Below are 27520 nucleotides of genomic sequence, written 5' to 3'. Positions count from 1 at the left end.
AGAACCCTTTTTGGTTCCATGTAGAACCCGTTTGGGTTCCAGATATAACCCTTTTTGGTTCCATGTAGAACCCTCTATAGAAAGGGTTCTAAATGGAACCAAAAATGGTTCTAAATGGAACCAAAATGGGTTATTCAAAAGGATCTCCTGTGGAGGACAACCGAGGAGGAGAGCCCTTAATTAAAGGTTCTAGATAGCAATTTATTTTATTTTTTACCCCTGAGTCAATACATGTTAGAAACACATTTAGCAGCCATTACAGCTGGGAGTCTTCTTGGGTAAGTCTCTAAGAGTCATTACAGCTGGGAGTCTTCTCGGGTAAGTCTCTAAGAGTCATTACAGCTGGGAGTCTTCTCGGGTAAGTCTCTAAGAGGCATTACAGCTGGGAGTCTTCTCGGGTAAGTCTCTAAGAGCTGGGAGTCTTATTGGGTAAGTCTCTTAGAGTCATTACAGCTGGGAGTCTTCTTGGGTAAGTCTCTTAGAGTCATTACAGCTGGGAGTCTTCTCGGGTAAGTCTCTAAGAGTCATTACAGCTGGGAGTCTTCTCTGGTAAGTCTCTAAGAGTCATTACAGCTGGGAGTCTTCTTGGGTAAGTCTCTAAGTCATTACAGCTGGGGGTCTTCTTGGGTAAGTCTCTAAGAGTCATTACAGCTGGGAGTCTTCTTGGGTAAGTCTCTAAGAGCTGGGAGTCTTATTGGGTAAGTCTCTTAGAGTCATTACAGCTGGGAGTCTTCTTGGGTAAGTCTCTAAGAGTCATTACAGCTGGGGGTCTTCTTGGGTAAGTCTCTAAGAGTCATTACAGCTGGGAGACTTCTTGGGTAAGTCTCTAAGTCATTACAGCTGGCTTCTTGGGTAAGTCTCTAAGAGTCATTACAGCTCTTGAGTCTCATAAGAGCTTTACATAACTGTACAGTCGTAGCCAAACGTTTTGAGAATGACACAAATATTAATTTCCACAAAGAAAAAAACTCCTCGCTCTTTTCTTTTGGGGTTCAACCCTGTTCTTTATGTGTACGTGTTTGTTTGGTCTTCATCCCCGTGCCTTTTACATGTAATTTGGGTAGAGAAATAAAAACTCCTATTACGCGTTCCTGCGCCCGTCTCCCGATCCTCAATACCAACGTGACAAATGGCCTCATGGTGACGTCCCCGAGCAGTTTCCTTCCTCTCCTGCAGCTCAGTTCAGATGAACGACTGGGCGGGTTTAACACATCATCCGCAGTATCATTATACTGTACTCCTTCTTAGCGAGCCATTGGAAAACCTCCCTGGTCTTTGTGGTTGAATCTTCGTTTGAAATTCACTGCTCGACTGAGGGACCTGACAGATTATTCTATGTGTGGGGGTACAGAAATGAGGTAGCCATTTAAAAAAATAATGTAAATCACCCAGTTACCAATGTGAGTCCTCTACCTCGTCTCCTCCCCCATCTGATGATTAGGCTGCTTACACTCATTGAGAGTGGCCTCCTGAGTCCTTCTGTGGTTGGCCGATGCAGTAAAACACGTGTGTGTGTGTGTGTGTGTGTGTGTGTGTGTGTATATATATATATATATATATATATATGTTATATATATATATATATATATATATACTACATACATAATATATACAGTATATATTTTATTTTGCAAAGCTGTCATCAAGGCAAAGGGTAGCTATTTGAAGAATCTCAAATATAAAATATATTTTGATTTGTTTAACACTTTTTTTGGTTACTACATGATTCCATATGTGTTATTTCATAGTTGTGATGTCTTCACTATTATTCTACAATGTAGAAAATAGTAAAAAAAAATAAAGAAAAACCTTTGAATGAGTAGGTGTTCTAAAACTTTTGACCAGTAGTGTATATATGCTACATGCATAATAAATACTGTATATATTTCATTTATTTTTTTGCTGTCCTTTGGACGTCCCACAGGCCAGGGGGCCCCGGGGCTTCAGTCCCGGTAAGCCCCTACATTATGCCGGCCCTGATTTGTGGTGAGTACATGCGGGCGTCATCTTTATGCCCCTTGGCCAATGGATGCACGTCAAGACTCAACTGTCGGAGCTCCCATCTCTTCTTTCGCGACGTAGGCTGTTGAGAGTGACATGGATCCGCTGCGACGACTTCTATCCAAACTTTTGACCTGAGAAGAAGCTTACTTCATTTTATGTCTTGAGTAAAACTGTTCGTTCGGACCATGAGTAAGTCACTTTTCCTTTGGGCTACTTGTTTAAAAAAAAAAAAAAAAAGATTAATTTAGGTGGCATGAGCTGACAAGATGTACCCGTTGCGCGTTGCGCTATTCCAGATTGACAGAAAATGAGGCATGTTGTAATAACGCAACAGGCGTTTTTATTTTATTTCGTATGTTTGCAGTAGAATACCAATCTAAAAACACACGTTGTCTGCTTCAAAAAATAATTCCATTCCACATTCCAAAGTAGCCTAAAACGTTTTGTTTTAGTTAGTCTATGTGGAACGGTTTCCAATGCGGTAGCCTATTGCTTTGCATTGAATAGTTGTATATAGTGAATGTTATTCTGTGTCAGTCCAGGATTTGTAGAGCAGCTGTTTTGACAATTAGATCGTTTATTTCGTAACGGTTTTATTTTTAAAACCTCAAAGTTAACATAATCTAAACTGGGGACAGTTTGGGGTCCTGTCTGTGTGTCACTGCAACTCCTCTCACAGGGAGGGGGGGCATATTTTAGGCACGGGTTGGTCCACTGGCCCAGGGTGGGTTGGGAGGGTTGGCCCTCTGGCCCAGGGTGGGTAGGGTGGGTTGGCCCTCTGGCCCAGGGTGGGTAGGGTGGGTTGGCCCTCTGGCCCAGGGTGGGTTGGCCCTCTGGCCCAGGGTGGATAGGGTGGGTTGGCCCTCTGGCCCAGGGTGGGTTAGTCCACTGGCCCAGGGTGGGTAGGGTGGGTTGGCTCACTGGCCCAGGGTGGGTTGACCCTCTGGCCCAGGGTGGGTAGGGTGGGTTGGCCCTCTGGCCCAGGGTGGGTAGGATGGGCTGGTCCACTGGCCCAGGGTGGGTAGGGTGGGCTGGTCCACTGGCCCAGGGTGGGTAGGGTGGGTTGGCCCTCTGGCCTAGGGTGGGTTGGGTGGGTTAGTCCACTGGCCCAGGGTGGTTTGGGTTAATTAGTCCACTGGCCCAGGGTGGGTAGGGTGGGTTGGCCCTCTGGCCTAGGGTGGGTTGGGTGGGTTAGTCCACTGGCCCAGGGTGGTTTGGGTTAATTAGTCCACTGGCCCAGGGTGGGTTGGCCCTCTGGCCCAGGGTGGGTAGGGTAGGTTGGCTCACTGGCCCAGGGTGGGTAGGGTGGGTTGGCTCACTGGCCCAGGGTGGTAGTGTAGGTTGGTCCACTGGCCCAGGGTGGGTAGGGAGGGTTAGTCCACTGGCCCAGGGTGGGTTGGGTGGGTTGGTCCACTGGCCCAGGGTGGGTTGGGTGGGTTAGTCCACTGGCTCAGGGTGGGTTGGCCCTCTGGCCCAGGGTGGGTTGGGTGGGTTGGCCCTCTCGCCCAGGGTGGGTAGGGTGGGTTGGCTCACTGGCCCAGGGTGGGCAGGGTGGGTTGGCTCACTGGCCCAGGGTGGGTAGGGTGGGTTGGCTCACTGGCCCAGGGTGGGCAGGGTGGTTTGGCTCACTGGCCCAGGGTGGGTAGGGTGGGTTGACTCACTGGCCCAGGGTGGGTAGGGTGGGTTGGCCCTCTGGCCCAGGGTGGGTAGGGTTAGTCCACTGGCCCAGGGTGAGCGAGGTGCGGGCTGGTAAATGTATGGCCTAGCTTCCTTCCTGTTATTGGTGCAGAGTTCCCAGTGTTTGAAGAGGACATAAGAGACTCTGTTAGATGATCAGATATCTAAGACAGTGGTTCTCAAACCTCTCCTGGACCCCAGACATTTCCCCATGTAGTTGTAGCCCTGAACTAGACCAAGACATTGTCAGGTTCACCTGTTCATTTGGGAAAGGGACGTTCTCTCTGTCTGTTTTAGACTCTCCGTTAGTCACCCCCTCCACTAACATTGTTGGGGGCGAGCACCAGTTCATGCATTTTAGTAGTCCTGAACCAGCTCAAAATCCATCTAGTCAAGGGTTTGGTATCTAGTGGACTAGTTGAATCAGGTGTGCTATTTCTGGAACAGTTAGAAAACCCCAGGTAGGATATACTAGCCAGCTAGATCTAGTCAGGGTTAAATAAAGCTAGCCAGCTACAGTTAGCCAGCTTCAGTTAGCCAGCTAGATCTAGTCAGGGTTTAATAAAGCTAGCCAGCTTCAGTTAGCCAGCTAGATCTAGTCAGGGTTTAATAAAGCTAGCCAGCTTCAGTTAGACGGCTTCAGTTAGCCAGCTAGATCTAGTCAGGGTTCAATAAAGCTAGCCAGCTACAGTTAGCCAGCTTCAGTTAGCCAGCTAGATCTAGTCAGGGTTTAATAAAGCTAGCCAGCTACAGTTAGCCAGCTTCAGTTAGCCAGCTAGATCTAGTCAGGGTTTAATAAAGCTAGCCAGCTTCAGTTAGACGGCTTCAGTTAGCCAGCTAGATCTAGTCAGGGTTGTATCAAGATAGCCAGCTTCAGTTATCCAGCTTCAGTTAGCCAGCTAGATCTACTCAGGGTTTAATAAAGCTAGCCAGCTTCAATTAGCCATCTTCTGTTAGCCAGCTATATCTATTCAGGGTTTATTAAAGCTAGCCAGCTTTAGTTAGCCAGATTCAGTTAGCCAGCTTCAGTTAGCTAGCTATATCTACTCAGGGTTTAATAAAGTTAGCCAGCTTCAGTTAGCCATCTTCTGTTAGCCAGCTTCAGTTAGCTACACATTGACATGATTCGTTGACAGTAGGTGAGGGCGAGAGGTCCTTTATAAACACAAACTCACGTTCTTGACAACTTCCTTCACAACAGCTCTGCTCTGGTCCGCTAAACGCAAGAAGTATGAATGCCCTGACTTCTGCAGAGGCCGTATCTACTTTCTATTCAAACTTAGTAACTGTCTATAAAATAAAACAATCACTGGACGAGTTAATGATTTATTTTGTAGACGTATACTAAGTTTACATAGAAAGTAGATGTGACAATTGCCTGCCACAGTGTGTTTCCATTGAACTATCTTGTGTCGATAAAAACAGCTGGACGTAATGACGTACAGCAGGTCTACTGTCGTCTTTAGTAGAGTTGGGAGTTAGTTGGTGACCGGAGTACTTGAATGTCGGAAGAGAGCAATAGGAAATCCCCGATGTCCTGCGCTGGCAGGTGAGTTAGCGGATTCATTGTTTGCGGCAGCAGCTGTAGCCTAATCCGATTGCTAGAATGTTACTTGTGTAGCCTATAGTTTGATTTAACTCTTCTGCGAGCTGTTTGAGAAACTAACAGTCGGTTTGTCTGCTAGCATACCGATGGGCAGCCATTGTTAAGGCAGAATCAACACTTGTTAGCATCACGTTGTCTCTCATGATGTGTATGCGATGTTTCCAATGATAAAATTCCCATCCCATTTCCATATTCTATATGTGATGATATCAGATCTACCTCATGGAGGGTAAAAAGAGTAGCTGCATTAGAATGACGAATTCATGATACAGATGCCGTATCTTAATTTGAGCCAGTTTCACACAGCAGGCAAATAATCCTGCAGCAACAGGAAGATGTGATGTGTTATGTGGATTATAATTAATGGGCGTTTTTATATTTGTATTTTTTAAATATTTTTAGTAATGATCATGTTTCATCGCTGCAACTGCCCAACGGGCTCGGGAGAGGCGAAGTTCAAGATATGCCTCCTCCGAAACATGACCCGGCAAGCCACACTGCTTCTTAACACACTGCTCGCGTAACCCGGAAGCCAGCCGCACCAATGTGTCTGTGGATACACCGTTCGACTGACCACTGAAGTCAGCTTGCAGGCCCTCGGCCCGCCACAAGGAGTCGCTAGAGCTCAATGAGCCAAGGAAAAGCTCCCCGGCCAAAAAACCCTGCCCTAAATTTTAAGTGGAAATGACAAACTTTAGAAGTCTTTTTAAACCTCGAATACACTACATGTTTGCATTGCTATGCCTGAAAATTCCTGAAACAACAGGATGATCAAATTAAGATACGGCATCTGTAGCACAGCAGGAAGATTTTGAACTTTACTTTCCTTTCCATGTCCTGTAATGACTACAACCTCATCTGTCCTGTAATGACTACAACATCATCTGTCTATGTCCTGTAATGACTACAACCTCATCTGTCCTGTAATGACTACAACATCATCTGTCTATGTCCTGTAATGACTACAACACCATCTGTCCATGTCCTGTAATGACTACAACACCATCTGTCCATGTCCTGTAATGACTACAACACCATCTGTCCCATGTCCTGTAATGACTACAACCTCATCTGTCCTGTAATGACTACAACATCATCTGTCCATGCCCTGTAATGACTACAACATCATCTGTCCTGTAATGACTACAACATCATCTGTCCTGTAATGACTACAACACCATCTGTCCCATGTCCTGTAATGACTACAACATCATCTGTCCATGCCCTGTAATGACTACAACACCATCTGTCCTGTGATGACTACAACATCATATGTCCCATGCCCTGTAATGACTACAACATCATCTGTCCTGTAATGACTACAACACCATCTGTCCTGTAATGACTACAACATCATCTGTCCATGCCCTGTAATGACTACAACATCATCTGTCCTGTAATGACTACAACATCATCTGTCCATGTCCTGTAATGACTACAACATCATCTGTCCCATGTCCTGTGATGACTACAACACCATCTGTCCTGTAATGACTACAACATCATCTGCCCATGTCCTGTAATGACTACAACACCATCTGTCCCATGTTCTGTAATGACTACAACATCATCTGTCCTGTAATGACTACAACACCATCTGTCCTGTAATGACTACAACATCATCTGTCCATGCCCTGTAATGACTACAACATCATCTGTCCTGTAATGACTACAACATCATCTGTCCTGTGATGACTACAACACCATCTGTCCTGTAATGACTACAACACCATCTGTCCTGTAATGACTACAACATCATCTGTCCTGTAATGACTACAACATCATCTGTCCTGTAATGACTACAACATCATCTGTCCTGTGATGACTACAACACCATCTGTCCTGTGATGACTACAACACCATCTGTCCTGTAATGACTACAACATCATCTGTCCTGTAAGGACTACAACATCATCTGTCCTGTAATGACTACAACATCATCTGTCCTGTGATGACTACAACACCATCTGTCCTGTAATGACTACAACACCATCTGTCCTGTAATGACTACAACATCATCTGTCCTGTAAGGACTACTACATCATATGGGGCGGCAGGGTAGCCTAGTGGTTAGAGCGTTGGACTAGTAACCGGAAGGTTGCAAGTTCAAACCCCCGAGCTGACAAGGTACGAATCTGTCATTCTGCCCCTGAACAGGCAGTTAACCCACTGTTCCTAGGCCGTCATTGAAAATAAGAATTTGTTCTTAACTGACTTGCCGAGTTAAATAAAGGTAAAAAAAAAAAAAAAAATTATGTCCCATGCCCTGTAATGACTACAACATCATCTGCCCATGTCCTGTAATGACTACAACATCATCTGTCCTGTAATGACTACTACATCATATGTCCCATGCCCTGTAATGACTACAACATCATCTGTCCTGTAATGACTACAACATCATCTGTCCTGTAATGACTACATCATATGTCCCATGTCCTGTAATGACTACAACACCATCTGTCCTGTAATGACTACAACATCATCTGCCCATGTCCTGTAATGACTACAGCATCATCTGTCCCATGCCCTGTAATGACTACAACATCTGTCCTGTAATGACTACAACATCATCTGCCCATGTCCTGTAATGACTACAACATCATCTTCCCATGTCCTGTAATGACTACAACATCATCTGTCCTGTAATGACTACAACATCGTCTGTCCTATGTCATGTAATGACTACAACACCATCTGTCCATGTCCTGTAATGACTACAACATCATCTGTCCCATGTCCTGTAATGACTACAAAACCATTTGTCCCATGTCCTGTATCAACTACAACATCATCTGTCCATGTCCTGTAATGACTACAACATCATCTGTCCTGTAATGACTACATCGTCTGTCCCATGTCCTGTAATGACTAAATCAAATCAAATCAAATTTATTTTATATAGCCCTTCGTACATCAGCTGATATCTCAAAGTGCTGTACAGAAACCCAGCCTAAAAACCCCAAACAGCAAGCAATGCAGGTGAAGAAGCACGGTGGCTAGGAAAAACTCCCTAGAAAGGCCAAAACCTAGGAAGAAACCTAGAGAGGAACCAGGCTATGTGGGGTGGCCAGTCCTCTTCTGGCTGTGCCGGGTGGAGATTATAACAAAACATGGTCAAGATGTTCAAATGTTCATAAATGACCAGCATGGTCGAATAATAATAAGGCAGAATAGTTGAAACTGGAGCAGCAGCACAGTCAGGTGGACTGGGGACAGCAAGGAGTCATCATGTCAGGTATTCCTGGGGCATGGTCCTAGGGCTCAGGTCCTCCGAGAGAGAGAAAGAAAGAGAGAATTAGAGAGAGCATATGTGGGATGGCCAGTCCTCTTCTGGCTGTGCCGGGTGGAGATTATAACAGAACATGGCCAAGATGTTCAAATGTTCATAAATGATCAGCATGGTCGAATAATAATAAGGCAGAACAGTTGAAACTCTAGCAGCAGCACAGCCAGGTGGACTGGGGACAGCAAGGAGTCATCATGTCAGGTAGTCCTGGGGCATGGTCCTAGGGCTCAGGTCCTCCGAGAGAGAGAAAGAGAGAAGGAGAGAATTAGAGAACGCACACTTAGATTCACACAGGACACCGAATAGGACAGGAGAAGTACTCCAGATATAACAAACTGACCCTAGCCCCCCGACACATAAACTACTGCAGCATAAATACTGGAGGCTGAGACAGGAGGGGTCAGGAGACACTGTGGCCCACTCCGAGGACACCCCCAGACAGGGCCAAACAGGAAGGATATAACCCCACCCACTTTGCCAAAGCACAGCCCCCACACCACTAGAGGGATATCTTCAACCACCAACTTACCATCCTGAGACAAGGCTGAGTATAGCCCACAAAGTCCTCCGCCACGGCACAACTTAAGGGGGGGGGGGCGCCAACCCAGACAGGATGACCACATCAGTGACTCAACCCACTCAGGTGACGCACCTCCTCCAGGGACGGCATGAGAGAGCCCCAGTAAAGCCAGTGACTCAGCCCCTGTAATAGGGTTAGAGGCAGAGAATCCCAGTGGAAAGAGGGGAACCGGCCAGGCAGAGACAGCAAGGGTGGTTCGTTGCTCCAGAGCCTTTCCGTTCACCCTCCCACTCCTGGGCCAGACTACACTCAATCATATGACCCACTGAAGAGATGAGTCTTCAGTAGAGACTTAAAGGTTGAGACCGAGTTTGCGTCTCTGACATGGGTAGGCAGACCGTTCCATAAAAATGGAGCTCTATAGGAGAAAGCCCTGCCTCCAGCTGTTTGCTTAAAAATTCTAGGGACAATTAGGAGGCCTGCGTCTTGTGACCGTAGCGTACGTGTAGGTATGTACGGCAGGACCAAATCAGAGAGATAGATAGGAGCAAGCCCATGTAATGCTTTGTAGGTTAGCAGTAAAACCTTGAAATCAGCCCTTGCTTTGACAGGAAGCCAGTGTAGAGAGGCTAGCACTGGAGTAATATGATCAAATTTTTTGGTTCTAGTCAGGATTCTAGCAGCCGTATTTAGCACTAACTGAAGTTTATTTAGTGCTTTATCCGGGTAGCCGGAAAGTAGAGCATTGCAGTAGTCTAACCTGGAAGTGACAAAAGCATGGATTAATTTTTCTGCATCATTTTTGGACAGAAAGTTCCTGATTTTTGCAATGTTTCGTAGATGGAAAAAAGCTGTCCTTGAAATGGTCTTGATATGTTCTTCAAAAGAGAGATCAGGGTCCAGAGTAACGCCGAGGTCCTTCACAGTTTTATTTGAGACGACTGTACAACCATTAAGATTAATTGTCAGATTCAACAGAAGATCTCTTTGTTTCTTGGGACCTAGAACAAGCATCTCTGTTTTGTCCGAGTTTAAAAGTAGAAAGTTTGCAGCCATCCACTTCCTTATGTCTGAAACACATTCTTCTAGCAAGGGCAATTTTGGGGCTTCACCATGTTTAATTGAAATGTACAGCTGTGTGTCATCTGCATAGCAGTGAAAGTTAACATTATGTTTTCGAATAACATCCCCAAGAGGTAAAATATATAGTGAAAACAAAAGTGGTCCTAAAACGGAACCTTGAGGAACACCGAAATTTACAGTTGATTTGTCAGAGGACAGACCATTCACAGAGACAAACTGATATCTTTCCGACAGATAAGATCTAAACCAGGCCAGAACTTGTCCGTGTAGACCAATTTGGGTTTCCAATCTCTCCAAAAGAATGTGGTGATCGATGGTATCAAAAGCAGCACTAAGGTCTAGGAGCACGAGGACAGATGCAGAGCCTCGGTCCGATGCCATTAAAATGTAATTTACCACCTTCACAAGTGCCGTCTCAGTGCTATGATGGGGTCTAAAACCAGACTGAAGCATTTCGTATACATTGTTTGTCTTCAGGAAGGCAGTGAGTTGTTGCGCAACAGCCTTTTCTAAAATTTTTGAGAGGAATGGAAGATTCGATATAGGCCGATAGTTTTTTATATTTTCTGGGTCAAGGTTTGGCTTTTTCAAGAGAGGCTTTATTACTGCCACTTTTAATGAGTTTGGTACACATCCGGTGGATAGAGAGCCGTTTATTATGTTCAACATAGTAGGGCCAAGCACAGGAAGCAGCTCTTTCAGTAGTTTAGTTGGAATAGGGTCCAGTATGCAGCTTGAAGGTTTAGAGGCCATGATTATTTTCATCATTGTGTCAAGAGATATAGTACTAAAACACTTGAGTGTCTCTCTTGATCCTAGGTCCTGGCAGAGTTGTGCAGACTCAGGACAACTGAGCTTTGAAGGAATACGCAGATTTAAGGAAGAGTCCGTAATTTGCTTTCTAATAATCATAATCTTTTCCTCAAAGAAGTTCATGAATTTATCACTGCTAAAGTGAAAGTCATCCTCTCTTGGGGAATGCTGCTTTTTAGTTAGCTTTGCGACAGTATCAAAAAGGAATTTCGGATTGTTCTTATTTTCCTCAATTAAGTTAGAAAAATAGGATGATCGAGCAGCAGTAAGGGCTCTTCGGTACTGCACAGTACTGTCTTTCCAAGCTAGTCGGAAGACTTCCAGTTTGGTGTGGCGCCATTTCCGTTCCAATTTTCTGGAAGCTTGCTTCAGAGCTCGGGTATTTTCTGTGTACCAGGGAGCTAGTTTCTTATGAGAAATGTTTTTAGTTTTTAGGGGTGCAACTGCATCTAGGGTATTGCGCAAGGTTAAGTTGAGTTCCTCAGTTAGGTGGTTAACTGATTTTTGTCCTCTGGCGTCCTTGGGTAGGCAGAAGGAGTCTGGAAGGACATCAAGGAATCTTTGTGTTGTCTGTGAATTTATAGCACGACTTTTGATGTTCCTTGGTTGGGGTCTGAGCAGATTATTTGTTGCAATTGCAAACGTAATAAAATGGTGGTCCGATAGTCCAGGATTATGAGGAAAAACATTAAGATCCACAACATTTATTCCATGGGACAAAACTAGGTCCAGCGTATGACTGTGACAGTGAGTGGGTCCAGAGACATGTTGGACAAAACCCACTGAGTCGATGATGGCTCCGAAAGCCTTTTGGAGTGGGTCTGTGGACTTTTCCATGTGAATATTAAAGTCACCAAAGATTAGAATATTATCCGCTATGACTACAAGGTCCGATAGGAATTCAGGGAACTCAGTGAGGAACGCTGTATATGGCCCAGGAGGCCTGTAAACAGTAGCTATAAAAAGTGATTGAGTAGGCTGCATAGATTTCATGACTAGAAGCTCAAAAGACGAAAACGTCATTTTTTTTTTTGTAAATTGAAATTTGCTATCGTAAATGTTAGCAACACCTCCGCCTTTGCGGGATGCACGGGGGATATGGTCACTAGTGTAGCCAGGAGGTGAGGCCTCATTTAACACAGTAAATTCATCAGGCTTAAGCCATGTTTCAGTCAGGCCAATCACATCAAGATTATGATCAGTGATTAGTTCATTGACTATAATTGCCTTTGAAGTAAGGGATCTAACATTAAGTAGCCCTATTTTGAGATGTGAGGTATCATGATCTCTTTCAATAATGACAGGAATGGAGGTGGTCTTTATCCTAGTGAGATTTCTAAGGCGAACACCGCCATGTTTAGTTTTGCCCAACCTAGGTCGAGGCACAGACACGGTCTCAATGGGGATAGCTGAGCTGACTACACTGACTGTGCTAGTGGCAGACTCCACTATGCTGGCAGGCTGGCTAACAGCCTGCTGCCTGGCCTGCACCCTATTTCATTGTGGAGCTAGAGGAGTTAGAGCCCTGTCTATGTTGGTAGATAAAATGAGAGCACCCCTCCAGCTAGGATGGAGTCCGTCACTCCTCAGCAGGTCAGGCTTGGTCCTGTTTGTGGGCGAGTCCCAGAAAGAGGGCCAATTATCTACAAATTCTATCTTTTGGGAGGGGCAGAAAACAGTTTTCAACCAGCGATTGAGTTGTGAGACTCTGCTGTAGAGCTCATCACTCCCCCTAACTGGGAGGGGGCCAGAGACAATTACTCGATGCCGACACATCTTTCTAGCTGATTTACACGCAGAAGCTATGTTGCGCTTGGTGATCTCTGACTGTTTCATCCTAACATCGTTGGTGCCGACGTGGATAACAATATCTCTATACTCTCTACACTCGCCAGTTTTAGCTTTAGCCAGCACCATCTTCAGATTAGCCTTAACGTCGGTAGCCCTGCCCCCCGGTAAACAGTGTATGATCGCTGGATGATTCTCAAGTCTAATACTGCGGGTAATGGAGTCGCCAATGACTAGAGTTTTCAATTTGTCAGAGCTAATGGTGGGAAGCTTCGGCGTCTCAGACCCCGTAACGGGAGGAGTAGAGACCAGAGAAGACTCGGCCTCTGACTCCGACCCGCTGCTTAATGGGGAAAACCGGTTGAAAGTTTCTGTCGGCTGAATGAGCGACACCGGTTGAGCGTTCCTACAGCATTTCCTTCCAGAAACCGTGAGAAAGTTGTCCGGCTGCGGGGACTGTGCCAGGGGATTTATACTACTATCTGTACTTACTGGTGGCAGAGACGCGGTCTCATCCTTTCCTACACTGAAATTACCCTTGCCTAGCGATTGCGTCTGAAGCTGGGCTTGTAGCACAGCTATCCTCGCCGTAAGGCGAGTACAGCGACTGCAATTAGAAGGCATCATGTTAATGTTACTACTTAGCTTCGGCTGTTGGAGGTCCTGACGAATCGTGTCCAGATAAAGCGTCCGGAGTGAAAAAGTTGAGTAGGAAAAAACAAAAATATAAACGCTAATTAAAAAGTAAAAACCGTAAATTTGTCAGGTAGCAAAACAGGTTGGCAACAAAACGCACAGCAACTCAAAAACAAGTCTGCAAGTCGTGACCGGAAATGACGTTGAGATAGATGACCTCCCTCCGTATCTCCTACAACATCATCTGTCCTGTAATGACTACAACATCATCTGTCCATGTCCTGTAATGACTACAACATCATCTGTCCATGCCCTGTAATGACTACAACATCATCTGTCCCATGTCCTGTAATGACTACAACATCATCTGTCCATGTCCTGTAATGACTACAACATCATCTGTCCATGCCCTGTAATGACTACAACATCATCTGTCCTGTAATGACTACAACATCATCTGTCCATGTCCTGTAATGACTACAACACCATCTGTCCCATGTCCTGTAATGACTACAACACCATCTGTCCCATGTCCTGTAATGACTACAACATCATCTTAACATCTCTTATCTTCTCTTGTCATTACAGGTGAGATGGACATGGATCTCCCTCCTCCTCCCTCCCCACTCCCCCCTTCCACCCCCCGCATCCCACAGCGGTCTCCCTCTACCCCCGACACTGCCTCACCTCCCTCCCCTAGCCCCCTCCCCCGTGCATCCCAACCCTCCCTCACCTCGACTCCCTCAGACTCCCCCGAATTCATCCCATCGTCAGTCTCTCGTTCACCTTCACCTCCCACTTCCTCTCCTCCTCACTCCATCCCTTCATCAGCTTCCTCTCCTTCTTCTCCTCTCCCCATCACCCCAAAACCATCCGTTCATTCACCCGCTGCCTCTACCTCTACCCCATCCACCTCTCCTGCCCCCCGACGTTGGGGCTTTGCGGCCCCCTCCACCACCCGAGCCCCCTCGTCCTCTCCTGCCCCCCGAAGTCGGGGCTTTGCTGATCTGGCTAAACGTGTGGTGATGCAGGAAAGACTGAAGAAAGCTGAACTGGAGGAGGCTGAAGCGGGTGAGGAAGGTAAGGAAGGAAGGAGGGAGAGAGAGAGAGACAGAGGGGGAGAAAGGAAGGTAGGAAGGAGGGGGAGAGAAAGAGACAGACAGACAGAGGGGGGAGGAAGGAAGGAAAGAGGGAGAGAGAGAGACAGACAGACAGACAGACAGAGGGGGGAGGAAGGAAGGAAGGAGGGAGAGAGAGAGAGACAGACAGACAGACAGAGGGGGGAGGAAGGAAGGAGGCAGAGAGAGAGACAGACAGACAGACAGAGGGGGGAGGAAGGAAGGAAGGAGGCAGAGAGAGAGACAGACAGACAGACAGACAGAGGGGGGAGGAAGGAAGGAAGGAGGCAGAGAGAGAGACAGACAGACAGACAGAGGGGGGAGGAAGGAAGGTAGGAAGGAGGGGGAGAGAGAGAGGCAGACAGAGGGGGGAGGAAGGAAGGTAGGAAGGAGGGGGAGAGAGAGAGACAGAGGGGGGAGTAAGGAAGGAGGGAGAGAGAGAGACAGACAGAGGGGGGAGGAAGGAAGTATCCTGTCGTTTAGACTTGGCCATAAATCTAGCTACCAAGTCTCTGAAATCATCCATCGTGGGTCTATCTACCAAACAGCATGCATGATGGGAGTTTGGTCGTTGGCCTTTATGTCAAAGTTAGAGCTGTCCTCCGCCCTGATTGGCTGTCGCCTCGCTGAAATTTACAAAATTGTTCAACTCTGATCGCAAGCTCAACCGTTAAGTCGCTGTGTCTCCTAGTGTCTCATCCTTCCATTGGCCATTTTTGGTTGCAGGTAGCTGGTAGTCGGGGAGGAAGTCACCATGGTATTGAGATGCAGCCGAGGGAGAGGAAGTCACCATGGGTATTGAGATGCAGCCGAGGGGAGGAAGTCACCATAGATATTGAGATGCAGCCGAGGGGAGGAAGTCACCATAGGTATTGAGATGCAGCCGAGGGGAGGAAGTCACTATAGATATTGAGATGCAGCCGAGGGGAGGAAGTCACCATAGATATTGAGATGCAGCCGAGGGGAGGAAGTCACCATAGCTATTGAGATGCAGCCAAGGGGAGGAAGTCACTATAGGTATTGAGATGCAGCCGAGGGGAGGAAGTCACCATAGGTATTGAGATGCATCCGAGAGGAGGAAGTCACCATAGGTATTGAGATGCAGCCGAGGGGGGGAAGTCACCATAGGTATTGAGATGCAGCCGAGGGGGGGAAGTCACCATAGGTATTGAGATGCAGCCGAGGGGAGGAAGCTTAGCAGTTAAGAGTGTTAAGCCCGTAACCAAAAGGTTGCTGGTTCAAATCCCCCGAGCCTGACTAGGTGAAAAATTGGCCAATGTGCCCTTGAGCAAGGCACTTAACCCTAATTGCTCCTGTAAATAGCTCTTGATTACAGCGTCAGCTAAATGACTCAAATCTGACATTTAAAAGGTAGAGGTTATTGGAGATGGAGGAAGCCACTAGAGGTTATTGGAGAGGCAGCCGAGAGGAGGAAGCCACTAGAGGTTATTGGAGAGGCAGCCGAGAGGAGGAAGCCACTAGAGGTTATTGGAGAGGCAGCCGAGAGGAGGAAGCCACTAGAGGTTATTGGAGATGCAGCCGAGAGGAGGAAGCCACTAGAGGTTATTGGAGATGCAGCCGAGAGGAGGAAGCCACTAGAGGTTATTGGAGAGGCAGCCGAGAGGAGGAAGCCACTAGAGGTTATTGGAGATGCAGCCGAGAGGAGGAAGCCACTAGAGGTTATTGGAGAGGCAGCCGAGAGGAGGAAGCCACTAGAGGTTATTGGAGATGCAGCTGAGAGGAGGAAGCCACTAGAGGTTATTGGAGATGCAGCCGAGAGGAGGAAGCCACTAGAGGTTATTGGAGAGGCAGCCGAGAGGAGGAAGCCACTAGAGGTTATTGGAGATGGAGGAAGCCACTAGAGGTTATTGGAGAGGCAGCCGAGAGGAGGAAGCCACTAGAGGTTATTGGAGAGGCAGCCGAGAGGAGGAAGCCACTAGAGGTTATTGGAGATGCAGCCCGCTGTCTCCTTGGCCAGGTCTGATTGATGTCTGAGCAGGGGGAAACACCCTGGGTGACGTGAGGACATGTTGTTTTTTCTCCCAGGTCCTTAAAGATAGTCAGTCCCCTGACCCACACAGCGTTATTTAAGCCTGGCTTAAACCGCGTGACGTTCAGAAACTCTTATTACATGTCACGTCAAACTACGTCATGGGTATGACAATCTTATGTAGGCTGTATATACGGTGTAGTGACGCGATGAATGAAGGTGTCTCAAAGCTAACGGCAGGAAGGTGCGGGGCAACGTTCTTCCAGGTGAAGACAGGTGTGTTATAGACAGCCGGGTGGGAGTGATAGGTGGCACCTACGAAGTCCACTTGTGTATTTTAATGAACGACGTGGGCGTGGAAAGTGAACCAGGGGCCGTTGGTGTGAAAGACAAAAAACACCCTCTACGCATCTCGTCTCGTGAGGGTTAGTTAACCCACTCGGTTGGAATTGTAACGTGCCTCGTTTAGCGAGAATTGCTACAATAGAGCCCCAGAGTGCAGGTGTCATAATACCCATAAAACCTAGCGGTCAAAAAGGGGAAATGGTTTTCAATCATTCCCCCCCCCCCCCCCCCCCATGGGGGATTTTAGAAACAGGTAAGATAAGGGCTGTGTTTCGTGAAGGCTTTTCCCCTGACGTTATGATAACCATCTCAATCTCTCTCCGACAGGGGGACTTTTATCAGTGCATTTGGTTCAGGTGGATCCAGGGTAGTATCAGTGTAGTGTCAGTGTAATGTCAGTGTAGTGTCAGTGTAATGTCAGTGTAGTATCAGTGTATTGTCAGTGTAGTGTCAGTGTATTGTCAGTGTAGTGTCAGTGTATTGTCAGTGTATTGTCAGTGTATTGTCAGTGTAGTATCAGTGTAGTGTCAGTGTAATGTCAGTGTAGTATCAGTGTATTGTCAGTGTATTGTCAGTGTAGTGTCAGTGTAGTGTCAGTGTAATGTCAGTGTAGTATCAGTGTATTGTCAGTGTATTGTCAGTGTAGTATCAGTGTATTGTCAGTGTATTGTCAGTGTATTGTCAGTGTAGTATCAGTGTAGTGTCAGTGTAGTATCAGTGTAGTGTCAGTGTAGTATCAGTGTAGTGTCAGTGTAGTATCAGTGTAGTACCAGTGTAGTGTCAGTGTAGTACCAGTGTAGTGTCAGTGTAGTATCAGTGTAGTGTCAGTGTAGTATCAGTGTATTGTCAGTGTAGTGTCAGTGTAGTGTAGTATCAGTCTATTATCAGTGTAATATCAGTGTAATACCAGTGTAATACCAGTGTATTGTCAGTGTCGTATCAGTGTATTGTCAGTGTATTGTCAGTGTCGTATCAATGTATTGTCAGTGTAGTGTCAGTGTAGTGTCAGTGTAATGTCAGTGTATTGTCAGTGTAGTGTAGTATCAGTCTATTATCAGTGTAATATCAGTGTAGTACCAGTGTAATACCAGTGTATTGTCAGTGTATTGTCAGTGTAGTGTAGTATCAGTCTATTATCAGTGTAATATCAGTGTAGTACCAGTGTAATACCAGTGTATTGTCAGTGTATTGTCAGTGTCGTATCAGTGTATTGTCAGTGTATTGCCAGTTTAGTATCAGTGTAGTATCAGTGTAGTGTCAGTGTAGTATCAGTGTAGTACCAGTGTAGTGTCAGTGTAGTGTCAGTGTAGTATCAGTGTAATATCAGTGTATTGTCATTGTAGCATCAGTGTAGTATCAGTGTAGTGTCAGTGTAGTATCAGTGTAGTGTCAGTGTAGTATCAGTGTAGTGTCAGTGTAGTATCAGTGTAATATCAGTGTATTGTCATTGTAGCATCAGTGTAGTATCAGTGTAGTGTCAATGTAGTATCAGTGTAGTGTCAGTGTAGTATCAGTGTAGTGTCAGTGTAGTATCAGTGTAGTATCAGTGTAGTATCAGTGTAGTGTCAGTGTAGTGTCAGTGTAGTGTAGTATCAGTCTATTATCAGTGTAATACCAGTACAATACCAGTGTATTGTTAGTGTAGTGTCAGTGTAGCGTAGTATCAGTCTATTATCAGGGTAATATCAGTGTAATATCAGTGTAGTGTCAGTGTAATACCAGTGTAATACCAGTGTATTGTCAGTGTAGTGTCAGTGTATTGTCAGTGTAGTGTCAGTGTAGTATCAGTGTAATATCAGTGTATTGTCATTGTAGCATCAGTGTAGTATCAGTGTAGTATCAGTGTAGTATCAGTGTAGTATCAGTGTAGTGTCAGTGTAATGTCAGTGTAGTATCAGTGTAGTGTCAGTGTAGTGTCAGTGTAGTGTAGTATCAGTCTATTATCAGTGTAATATCAGTTTAATACCAGTGTAATACCAGTGTATTGTCAGTGTATTGTCAGTGTAGTATCAGTTTATTGTCAGTGTATTGCCAGTTTAGTATCAGTGTATTGTCAGTGTGTTATCAGTGTAATGGCAGTGTAGTATCAGTGTAATATCAGTGTATTGTCAGTATAGTACCAGTATAGTACCAGTGTAGTATCAGTGGTATAGTACCCGGTGGTAGCTATCTACAACAGTCTTTAAGGTACAGGGTATAGTACCAGGTGGTAGCTGACTACAACAGTCTCTAAGGTACAGGGTATAGTACCAGGTGGTAGCTATCTACAACAGTCTCTAAGGTATAGTACCAGGTGGTAGCTGACTACAACAGTCTCTAAGGTACCAGGTGGTAGCTGACTATAACAGTCTCTAAGGTACAGGGTATAGTACCAGGTGGTAGCTATCTACAACAGTTTCTAAGGTACAGGGTATAGTACCAGGTGGTAGCTGACTACAACAGTCTCTAAGGTACATGGTATAGTACCAGGTGGTAGCTGACTACAACAGTCTCCAAGGTACCAGGTGGTAGCTGACTACAACAGTCTCTAAGGTATAGTACCAGGTGGTAGCTATCTACAACAGTCTCTAAGGTACATGGTATAGTACCAGGTGGTAGCTGTCTACAACAGTCTCTAAGGTATAGTACCAGGTGGTAGCTGACTACAACAGTCTCTAAGGTACAGGGTATAGTACCAGGTGGTAGCTGTCTACAGCAGTCTCTAATGTACAGGGTACAGTACCAGGTGGTAGCTGACTACAACAGTCTCTAAGGTATAGTACCAGGTGGTAGCTGTCTACAACAGTCTCTAAGGTACAGGGTATAGTACCAGGTGGTAGCTGACTACAACAGTCTCTAAGGTACCAGCTGGTAGCTGACTACAACAGTCTCTAAGGTACAGGGTATAGTACCAGGTGGTAGCTGACTACAACAGTCTCTAAGGTATAGTACCAGGTGGTATCTGACTACAACAGTCTCAAAGGTACCAGGTGGTAGCTGACTATAACACTGACAACACAGAGCAAAACATCCTTACGGGTCATCAACTCAATTCATTAATCTTATTAATACTTTTGTTAATCTTCTCTCCTCTGTCTCTCCTCTCCTCTATCTCTCCTGTCCTCTGTCTCTCCTCTCCTCTGTCTCTCCTCTCCTCTATCTCTCCTCTCCTCTGTCTCTCCTCTGTCTCTCCTCTCCTCTCTCTCCTCTCCTCTGTCTCTCCTCTCCTCTGTCTCTCCTCTCCTCTGTCTCTCCTCTCCTCTATCTCTCCTCTCTCTCCTCTCCTCTGTCTCTCCTCTCCTCTGTCTCTCCTCTCCTCTATCTCTCCCCTCCTTTGTCTCTCCTCTATCTCTCCTCTCCTTTGTCTCTCCTCTTGTCTCCTCCGCTACAGATGAGGATCCTGAGGAGGACTTGTCGTTTGAGGAGATGGAGGAGAAGGCCACGTCTGGAGATGCCAGAGCACAGACCAGTGTGAGTGAACACACGCAGTGATGTTTTAATGCTCGCTGGTTGTCTGATCATGACTGCGTCTATTCTCAGCCTTCTGGAACATTCAGAGCCCGTGCTCTGAACGTAACACACACACACACACCCTCACACACATACCCTCACACACACATACATTCACACACCCTCACACACACACCAGTGGAAGATGATCTGAGTAGCACCCTCCGTTCTAAAAGGGTAAATTCCTGAGTGCTGGGTTCTAGTTAGTGAGACCGTCTGCCCTGGCCAGCACTCAAATCATACACATTCCCCACTGCGACAGTGTCCCACACATACACACAGACAGGCATGCAGTTATGGGAGGGAGAGAGGGAGAGAGGGAGAGAGGGAGAGAGGATGGGTGGGAGAGAGGGAGAAAGGGAGGGAGAGGGAGAGAGGGAGAGAGAGAGGGAGAGAGGGAGAGAGAGGGAGAGAGGGAGAGAGGGAGGGAGAGGGAGGGAGGGAGGGGGAGAGAGGGAGGGGGAGAGAGGGAGGGGGAGGGAGGGGGAGGTTGAGCAGTGAAAGTTAAGATTGGATATTGTCTTTCACTTGATCCGTCTCTAGGCATGCTGGGTAATGTAGGAAGAAGTCTGGGTAGTTCTGACTGGGCTTCTGTAGGCATGCTAGGTATTGTAGGAAGCCCCTACCTGGGGATGGCTCCAGTTGTTGGTTTATTACTGTAACTAACATGTCTCCTCCTTTAGCTGGGCAGATACTACCTGGGGTTGGCTGAGGAGAAGGAGGCGGAGCTTAATAACCGCCTGGCAGTTGATTGGCTGGTGCAGGCCGCTAAGCAGGGACGGAAGAGTGCAGCCCGTCTTCTACAGCGCTGCTGGATCCAGAGGAAAGGTAGAGGAGGACAGAAATACCACTTTATAGTTAACGTGTTACCCACGTCCTGAATACCACCCTGTGTAGTTCACTGGTTACCCACGTCCTGAATACCACCCTGCAGTTCACTGGTTACCCACATTCTCAATATCACCCTGTAGTTCACTGGTTACCCACGTCCTGAATACCACCCTGTAGTTAACTGGTTCCCACGTCCTGAATACCACCCTGTAGTTCACTGGTTACCCACGTCCTGAATACCACCCTGTGTAGTTCACTGGTTACCCACGTCCTGAATACCACCCTGTAGTTCACTGGTTACCCACATTCTCAATACCACCCTGTAGTTCACTGGTTACCCACGTCCTGAATACCACCCTGTAGTTCACTGGTTACCCACGTCTTGAATACCACCCTATGGTTACCCACGTCCTGAATACCACCCTGTAGTTCACTGGTTACCCACATCCTGAATACCACTCTGTAGTTCACTGATTACCCACGTCCTGAATACCACTATGTAGTTCACTGGTTACCCACGTCCTGAATACCACCCTGTAGTTCACTGGTTACCCACGTCCTGAATACCACCATGTGGTTACCCACGTCCTGAATACCACCCTGTAGTTCACTGGTTACCCACGTCCTGGATACCACCCTGTGGTTACCCACGTCCTGAATACCACCCTGTGGTTACCCACGTCCTGAATACCACCCTGTAGTTCACTGGTTACCCACGTCCTGAATACCACCCTGTAGTTCACTGGTTACCCACGTCCTGAATACCACCCTGTGGTTACCCACGTCCTGAATACCACCCTGTAGTTCACTGGTTACCCACGTCCTCAATACCACCCTGTGGTCACCCACGTCCTGAATACCACCCTGTAGTTCACTGGTTACCCACGTCCTGAATACCATAGTCTAGTTCACTGGTTACCCACGTCCTCAATACCACCCTGTGGTTACCCATGTCCTGAATACCACCCTGTGGTTACCCACATCCTGAATACCATTGTGTAGTTCACTCGTTACCCACATCCTGAATATCACCCTTTAGTTCACTGGTTACCCACGTCCTGAATACCACCCTGTGGTTACCCACGTCCTGAATACCACCCTGTGGTTACCCACGTCCTGAATACCACCCTGTGGTTACCCACGTCCTCAATACCACCCCGTGATTACCCACGTCCTCAATACCACCCTGTGGTTACCCAAGTCCTGAATACCACCCTGTGGTTACCCACGTCCTGAATACCACCCCGTGGTTACCCACGTCCTCAATACCACCCCGTGGTTACCCACGTCCTCAATACCACCCTGTGGTTACCCACGTCCTGAATACCACCCTGTGGTTACCCACGTCCTGAATACCACCCCGTGGTTACCCACGTCCTCAATACCACCCCGTGGTTACCCACGTCCTCAATACCACCCTGTGGTTACCCACGTCCTCAATACCATCGTGTAGTTCACTGGTTACCCACGTCCTCAATACCACCCTGTGGTTACCCACATCCTCAATACCACCCTGTGGTTACCCACGTCCTCAATACCACCCTGTGGTTACCCACGTCCGCAATACCACCCCGTGGTTACCCACGTCCTGAATACCACCCTGTGGTTACCCACGTCCTCAATACCACCCCGTGATTACCCACGTCCTCAATACCACCCTGTGGTTACCCACGTCCTGAATACCACCCTGTGGTTACCCACGTCCTGAATACCACCCCGTGGTTACCCACGTCCTCAATACCACCCCGTGGTTACCCACGTCCTCAATACCACCCTGTGGTTACCCACGTCCTGAATACCACCCTGTGGTTACCCACATCCTGAATACCATTGTGTAGTTCACTCGTTACCATAGTCTAGTTCACTGGTTACCCACGTCCTCAATACCACCCTGTGGTTACCCATGTCCTGAATACCACCCTGTGGTTACCCACATCCTGAATACCATTGTGTAGTTCACTCGTTACCCACATCCTGAATATCACCCTTTAGTTCACTGGTTACCCACGTCCTGAATACCACCCTGTGGTTACCCACGTCCTGAATACCACCCTGTGGTTACCCACGTCCTGAATACCACCCTGTGGTTACCCACGTCCTCAATACCACCCCGTGATTACCCACGTCCTCAATACCACCCTGTGGTTACCCACGTCCTGAATACCACCCTGTGGTTACCCACGTCCTGAATACCACCCCGTGGTTACCCACGTCCTCAATACCACCCCGTGGTTACCCACATCCTCAATACCACCCTGTGGTTACCCACGTCCTGAATACCACCCTGTGGTTACCCACGTCCTGAATACCACCCCGTGGTTACCCACGTCCTCAATACCACCCCGTGGTTACCCACGTCCTCAATACCACCCTGTGGTTACCCACGTCCTCAATACCATCGTGTAGTTCACTGGTTACCCACGTCCTCAATACCACCCTGTGGTTACCCACATCCTCAATACCACCCTGTGGTTACCCACGTCCTCAATACCACCCTGTGGTTACCCACGTCCGCAATACCACCCCGTGGTTACCCACGTCCTCAATACCACCCCATGGTTACCCACGTCCTCAATAACACCCTGTGGTTACCCACGTCCTCAATACCACCCTGTGGTTACCCATTTCCTCAATACCACCCTGTGGTTACCCACGTCCTCAATACCACCCTGTGGTTACCCACGTCCTCAATACCACCCTGTGTGGTTCACTGGTTACCCACGTCCTGAAAACCAGCCTGTAGTTACCCACGTCCTGAATACCACCCTGTGTGGTTCACTGGTTACCCACGTCCTCAATACCACCCTGTGGTTACCCACGTCCTCAATACCACCCTGTGGTTACCCACGTCCTGAATACCACCCTGTGTGGTTCACTGGTTACCCACGTCCTGAAAACCAGCCTGTAGTAACCCACGTCCTGAATACCACCCTGTGCAGTTCACTGGTTACCCACGTCCTGTGCGTGTGCGTGTGTGTGCGTGTGTGTGTGCGTGTGTGCGTGTGTGTGTGTGCGTGTGTGTGTGTTTACTCTACCTGTGTGTGCGTGTGCGTGTGTGTGTGTGTGTGTGTGTGTGAACCTCCCAGGTATCGGTGAGGATAATGAGGAGGAGGTGCGTCGTCTGTCGACAGAGAGCAGGTTTGAGCAGACGGTCCGGAAGGCGGCCATGATGATGTTCAGGAAGCTGAACCCCGACAGGAAGGAGAAGATGGCGGTGTCTGAGATGATGGAGAACGTTGGACAGGTCAACGCTGTGCACGGTACGACACACACACACACACCTGGATGTACACACACACACACCTGGAAACACACACACACACACACACACACTTAACCTTGATCTCTGGGAACAAGTTGGAGCTGATATTTTGATGAGTTTTGCAGGAAACTGGTAATTAACTAATTAACTAATTAACTAACTAACTAACTAACTAACTAACTAACTACTAAGTGAATTGCAACAGCACTAGGCTGCGTTCAAAACATGTTGTATGCCGGTCCAAAAAATATTATAAAAATATTCCACTATGGTTTCATCCTAAATATTATTAAAACATTCCACTATGTTTTCCGGAACGTTCTGTGTTGCACCTTTAAGTGTAAGTGACTCTGTAATGTCGGCCAACAGGTGGCGCCACCACGGACCAAACCCAGAAAGTCCTGGAGAACATGGTCACTGGAGAGAGTAAGTGGGAGTGGTGCTCTCAAGGAGAGAGAGAAGTGAAGATTTAATGACTCATCTCTACCTCTTCATCTCTCTATCTCTCTCTCTATCTCTCTCTCTCTATCTCTCTCTCTCTCTCTCTCTCTCTCTCTCTCTCTCTCTCTCTCTCTCCCCCTCGTCTCTCTCTCTCTCTCTCTTCTCCCTCTCTATATAGCTGGTCAGTTTGTTGACTTGGATGACTTTGTAGAGATCACTAAGAGGTATACTCAGGGCATGGCCCCCAGCACCGGCTCTACCCAGAGCCAGGGCCCTGCACAAACCTGTGGAGAGAAGGTACAGCACTCACTCACACACACACACACACACACACACACACACACACACACACACACACACACACACACACAGTGAGTCAGAGCACAACAGGCCTCTGAAGAGAAACTACATCTAGTCAGCATCCTAAATGACACTACAGCTGTTCAGCATCCTAAATGACACTACATCTAGTCAGCATCCTAAATGACACTACAGCTGGTCAGCATCCTAAATGACACTACATCTAGTCAGCATCCTAAATGAATCTACAACTGGTCAGCATCCTAAATGAATCTACATCTAGTCAGCGTCCTAAATGACACTACATCTAGTCAGCGTCCTAAATGACACTACAGCTGGTCAGCATCCTAAATGACACTACATCTAGTCAGCATCCTAAATGACACTACATCTAGTCAGCATCCTAAATGACACTACAGCTGGTCAGCATCCTAAATGACACTACATCTAGTCAGCATCCTAAATGACACTACATCTAGTCAGCATCCTAAATGACACTACATCTAGTCAGCATCCTAAATGACACTACATCTAGTCAGCATCCTAAATGACACTACATCTAGTCAGCATCCTAAATGAATCTACATCTAGTCAGCATCCTAAATGACACTACATCTAGTCAGCGTCCTAAATGAATCTACATCTAGTCAGCATCCTAAATGACACTACAGCTGGTCAGCATCCTAAATGACACTACATCTAGTCAGCATCCTAAATGACACTACATCTAGTCAGCATCCTAAATGACACTACAGCTGGTCAGCATCCTAAATGACACTACATCTAGTCAGCATCCTAAATGACACTACATCTAGTCAGCATCCTAAATGACACTACATCTAGTCAGCATCCTAAATGACACTACATCTAGTCAGCATCCTAAATGACACTACATCTAGTCAGCATCCTAAATGACAGTACATCTAGTCAGCATCCTAAATGACACTACATCTAGTCAGCATCCTAAATGACACTACATCTAGTCAGCATCCTAAATGACACTACATCTAGTCAGCATCCTAAATGACACTACATCTAGTCAGCGTCCTAAATGACACTACATCTAGTCAGCGTCCTAAATGACACTACATCTAGTCAGCATCCTAAATGACACTACAGCTGTCCAGCATCCTAAATGACACTACAGCTGGTCAGCATCCTAAATGACACTACAGCTGGTCAGCATCCTAAATGACACTACATCTAGTCAGCGTCCTAAATGACACTACATCTAGTCAGCATCCTAAATGAATCTACAGCTGGTCAGCATCCTAAATGACACTACATCTAGTCAGCATCCTAAATGACACTACAGCTGGTCAGCATCCTAAATGACACTACATCTAGTCAGCGTCCTAAATGACACTACATCTAGTCAGCATCCTAAATGACACTACATCTAGTCAGCATCCTAAATGACACTACATCTAGTCAGCATCCTAAATGACACTACATCTAGTCAGCATCCTAAATGACACTACATCTAGTCAGCGTCCTAAATGACACTACATCTAGTCAGCGTCCTAAATGACACTACATCTAGTCAGCATCCTAAATGAATCTACAGCTGGTCAGCATCCTAAATGACACTACATCTAGTCAGCATCCTAAATGACACTACAGCTGGTCAGCATCCTAAATGACACTACAGCTGGTCAGCATCCTAAATGACACTACAGCTGGTCAGCATCCTAAATGACACTACATCTAGTCAGCATCCTAAATGACACTACATCTAGTCAGCATCCTAAATGACACTACAGCTGGTCAGCATCCTAAATGACACTACATCTAGTCAGCATCCTAAATGACACTACATCTAGTCAGCATCCTAAATGACACTACAGCTGGTCAGGGTCCTAAATGACACTACATCTAGTCAGCATCCATAAATTAATCTGCAGCTGGTCAGCATCCTAAATGAACACTACAGCTGGTCAGCATCCTAAATGAACACTACAGCTGGTCAGCATCCTAAATGACAGTACAGCTGGTCAGCATCCTAAATGACGCTACAGCTGGTCAGCATCCTAAATTAATCTACAGCTGGTCAGCATCCTAAATGAATCTACAGCTGGTCAGCATCCTAAATGAATCTACAGCTGGTCAGCGTCCTAAATGACACTACATCTAGTCAGCATCCATAAATTAATCTACAGCTGGTCAGCATCCTAAATGAACACTACAGCTGGTCAGCATCCTAAATGAACACTACAGCTGGTCAGCATCCTAAATGACAGTACAGCTGTTCAGCATCCTAAATGACACTACATCTGGTCAGCATCCTAAATGACACTACAGCTGGTCAGCATCCTAAATGACGCTACA

General features: G+C 46.8%; 1 protein-coding gene across 1 annotated transcript in view; it reads left to right on the top strand.

The window, feature by feature from the left end:
• The first annotated feature begins 2056 nt into the window (after positions 1-2056).
• Positions 2057-27520, top strand: part of LOC110514270 (wolframin-like) — a 41361-nt gene continuing 15897 nt past the window's right edge. The window contains exons 1-7 of the mRNA XM_036989415.1: positions 2057-2193; positions 14005-14496; positions 20240-20319; positions 21042-21186; positions 24276-24449; positions 24821-24877; positions 25071-25228. Coding sequence (XP_036845310.1) covers positions 2190-2193; positions 14005-14496; positions 20240-20319; positions 21042-21186; positions 24276-24449; positions 24821-24877; positions 25071-25228 — 1110 coding nt within the window. The 5' untranslated portion in view covers positions 2057-2189. The remainder of the gene's footprint in view (positions 2194-14004; positions 14497-20239; positions 20320-21041; positions 21187-24275; positions 24450-24820; positions 24878-25070; positions 25229-27520) is intronic.

The sequence above is a fragment of the Oncorhynchus mykiss genome, chromosome 10 (assembly GCF_013265735.2).
Source record: "Oncorhynchus mykiss isolate Arlee chromosome 10, USDA_OmykA_1.1, whole genome shotgun sequence".
Lineage (NCBI taxonomy): Eukaryota > Metazoa > Chordata > Actinopteri > Salmoniformes > Salmonidae > Oncorhynchus > Oncorhynchus mykiss.
The sequence above is the reverse complement of the archived record's forward strand: the minus strand, read 5'-3'. Positions and strand labels throughout refer to the sequence as shown.